The sequence below is a fragment of the Verticillium alfalfae genome, genomic scaffold (genome assembly GCF_000150825.1).
Source record: "Verticillium alfalfae VaMs.102 supercont1.1 genomic scaffold, whole genome shotgun sequence".
Classification (NCBI taxonomy): Eukaryota; Fungi; Ascomycota; class Sordariomycetes; order Glomerellales; family Plectosphaerellaceae; genus Verticillium; species Verticillium alfalfae.
In genome coordinates, this window is record NW_003315038.1 from 3280102 (window position 1) to 3282760 (window position 2659).

The window sequence follows — 2659 nt, forward strand, 5'->3', positions numbered from 1 at the left end:
CGTAGCTCCAAGCTCCCGGTCGGGCGGGCTGGACCTCATCTTCCCCGTCCCACTGGTGACCTGCCATACGCGCGGTGCTGTGGCTTGCTTTTCTCCGGCGGTGTCGATCGTCGACAGGAGGAGAACGTGCCGAGCCCCCAAGCATCACTGATCATCACAAGCTTACATTTTGACGGCAGAGGGCAGTTGGGTATCCATATATATTTCTCTGCTGACAGGTCGTTTGTACTCATGCAATGATGAGAGAGAGTGAAAAAAAGAAATGTACACGTCTCTCCTAGTCCCTGACATCTGGAGAAGACAACTGAATAAACATGCGCCTGCTGCGAAAGGTAGGGGAGGGGAAAGACCCTCCAACATTCGTTCGTGAAAACCAGAACACCGAGACAATGCCCAAAACTGCCTGCCTCTACGCACGCGTGAAACCAAACAACGCACCTCTCCAACAGGGCATCCGACTTGCAAAAATAGGGAGATCAACCGGAATAAATCTAGTCCGTCTTGACCTCGTCTATGTGCCCGGCAAAGGTCGGCCGCGGCAACCTCGGAAACCCGCTCTAAAAGCCCCTCGGACTCACCACCGCCGGCGACAGCAGCCTGCCAGCGCCGCACCAGCAGTTTGTCTCACCCTCCCGCTCGACCTGCACGACAATGTCGATATTGTGCGCCAGCAGGTGTTCCCTGACGCGGTCGCGCACATCGTCGATGGCCGCCCCGCGCGCCGCCTGCACGTGCACGATGCCGCGCAGCTTCTCGCCGGCGCCGCCCTGGGCTGTGAGGATGTCGTCGATCCAGAACTTGGGCACGCTGTAGCTCACGACGCCACGCTGCTGCGTGATACCTGCGAGCGTGTTGCGCAGGCTGTACTCGACGCGATCAGGGATGCTAAGGAGCAGGTTGCGCGCCGACGAGGTGAGAAGCGGCCAGGCTGCCAGCACAATGAGCACCGAGACGACAATACCCGCCACGGCGTCCCACCAGGTATAGCCCGTGTACATGGTCAGAATGGTTGAGATGGTCACGGCCACGCTGCCCATGAGGTCGGCAAGAACGTGGAGGAAGATACCGTGCATGTTCTCGTTGTGGTGGCCATGGTCGTGGTCGTGGCTGTGATCGTGGCTGTGGTCATGGTCGTGGTGGTCGTCCGTTTTCTTGCTGCTGGGGCAAGAGCCTCCGCCATGCGAGTGTCCGTGATCGTGGCCGTGATGGTGGTGGTGACCGAAAGCCACGAGTCCCACGACGTTAACGAGGCCGCCGAGCACGCTGATAGTGAGTAGCTCGGACAGCCTCTTTGGTGGCGTCCCCTCCATCATGCGCTCAAACGCCTCCCCGATTATCTCGACGCTGAGAAGCCTGCATAATGCGCGTCAGCATGATTAGACTTTCAGGCTGCACACGCGCCGGTACCATAAACTCACACTAGGAGAATTCCGTTGGCGAAACCGCTCAACGTCTCGACTTTGCCCAGGCCATAGGGGAACCGCTCGCTCGGTGGCCACTTGCTCATAACAGCGGCGCAGAGCCCGACTAACAAAGCGAAACAGTCGAAGAACATGTGGACTGTATCGCTCAGTAGGCCGAGTGAGCTCGTGGCATAGGCGTAAAAGGCCTGGACGCCCATGAAGGAGAAGTTGAGGCTGTGGATCAATGGGGTCAGTGCATGTTACAGACGACGGCGGGTGGCAGCAGTGGGCTGTACGTACGACAGAAAGTAGAAGATGCGCCGCGAGTCCTTCTCGACCAGAATCGAATGAAGGAAGGGGAAGCTTGGCGTGACGCGCAACAAGAGCTTGGAGAAGAAAGATGGGTTCGAATGACCGTGGCCATGGCTGTGGCCGTGTCCATGACCATGTGCATGATCATGGGAATGTCCGTGGCTGTGATTATGGTCGTGTCCATGATCATGGTCGTGATCGTGGCCGTGGTACTCGGTCGTCTTCTCCCCAAACGAGTCAACCTTGGGGGTTATAATCTCCCGGCCGCCAGGCGTTCTCTCGGTCTGCCAGCCTTCTACCTGTGATAGCGGTGTCGGCGGCACCTTCTCGCGCAGGTGGATCGAGCTCGTCGAGTTTGGTCGGTGGGACGTGTGGCCGCCAATGACACGCGCCGAGTTGTGGCTGTGGTTCGGCCCATGGTCGTGGGAGTGTGAGCAGGTGCTCGAGTGGGTGTGGGAGTGTATTTCGGGACGGGATTGAGGGTAGGATTCAGGCTTGTCGTGGGAGCCGGATCGATTGTGGGTGAGATGGGTGTAGGATGCGTGGTCATGGTCGTAATCGTGATCGTGGTTGTGTTGGTGTTGGTGGTCGTGCTGGTGATCGTGCGCGTGCCCAACACCCAAGCTCTGGCTGTGTGCGTGCAGCCCATTGCCAGTCATGGTGGACTTGAGGGTCTGGAGAGAGGGTGGGGAGTGCGAGTGGGAATGCATGTGTTGGCGGTGCGCGTGTGGCAGTGCGGACGAGGGCAGAGCATACGAAGATGCCATGTCGTACTGGGTGGGAGATGGATGTTTGTGGTGATACTGCGATGGTTCCGGAAGAGGCTAGCAAAGACTTTTTCTCGTTTGAACAGATCGGTTGTGGTCGTGGATCAGTTCGGGGACCAGAGGACTGGTCGAAGCTCAGAGACGGGTTCCAACAGGGCTCGAGTCGTGGCAATGGTG

At 58.5% G+C, this 2659-nt stretch overlaps 1 protein-coding gene across 1 annotated transcript; it reads right to left on the minus strand.

The window, feature by feature from the left end:
* Window positions 1–557: 557 nt before the first annotated feature.
* VDBG_00998 (CDF zinc transporter) lies at window positions 558–2425 on the minus strand (the record flags this gene model as incomplete). Its single annotated transcript, XM_003009269.1, has 2 exons — window positions 558–1353; window positions 1704–2425. 2 exons carry the CDS (start codon window positions 2423–2425, stop codon window positions 558–560), a joined length of 1518 nt encoding a protein of 505 aa, XP_003009315.1.
* Between the last annotated feature and the right edge of the window lie 234 nt (window positions 2426–2659).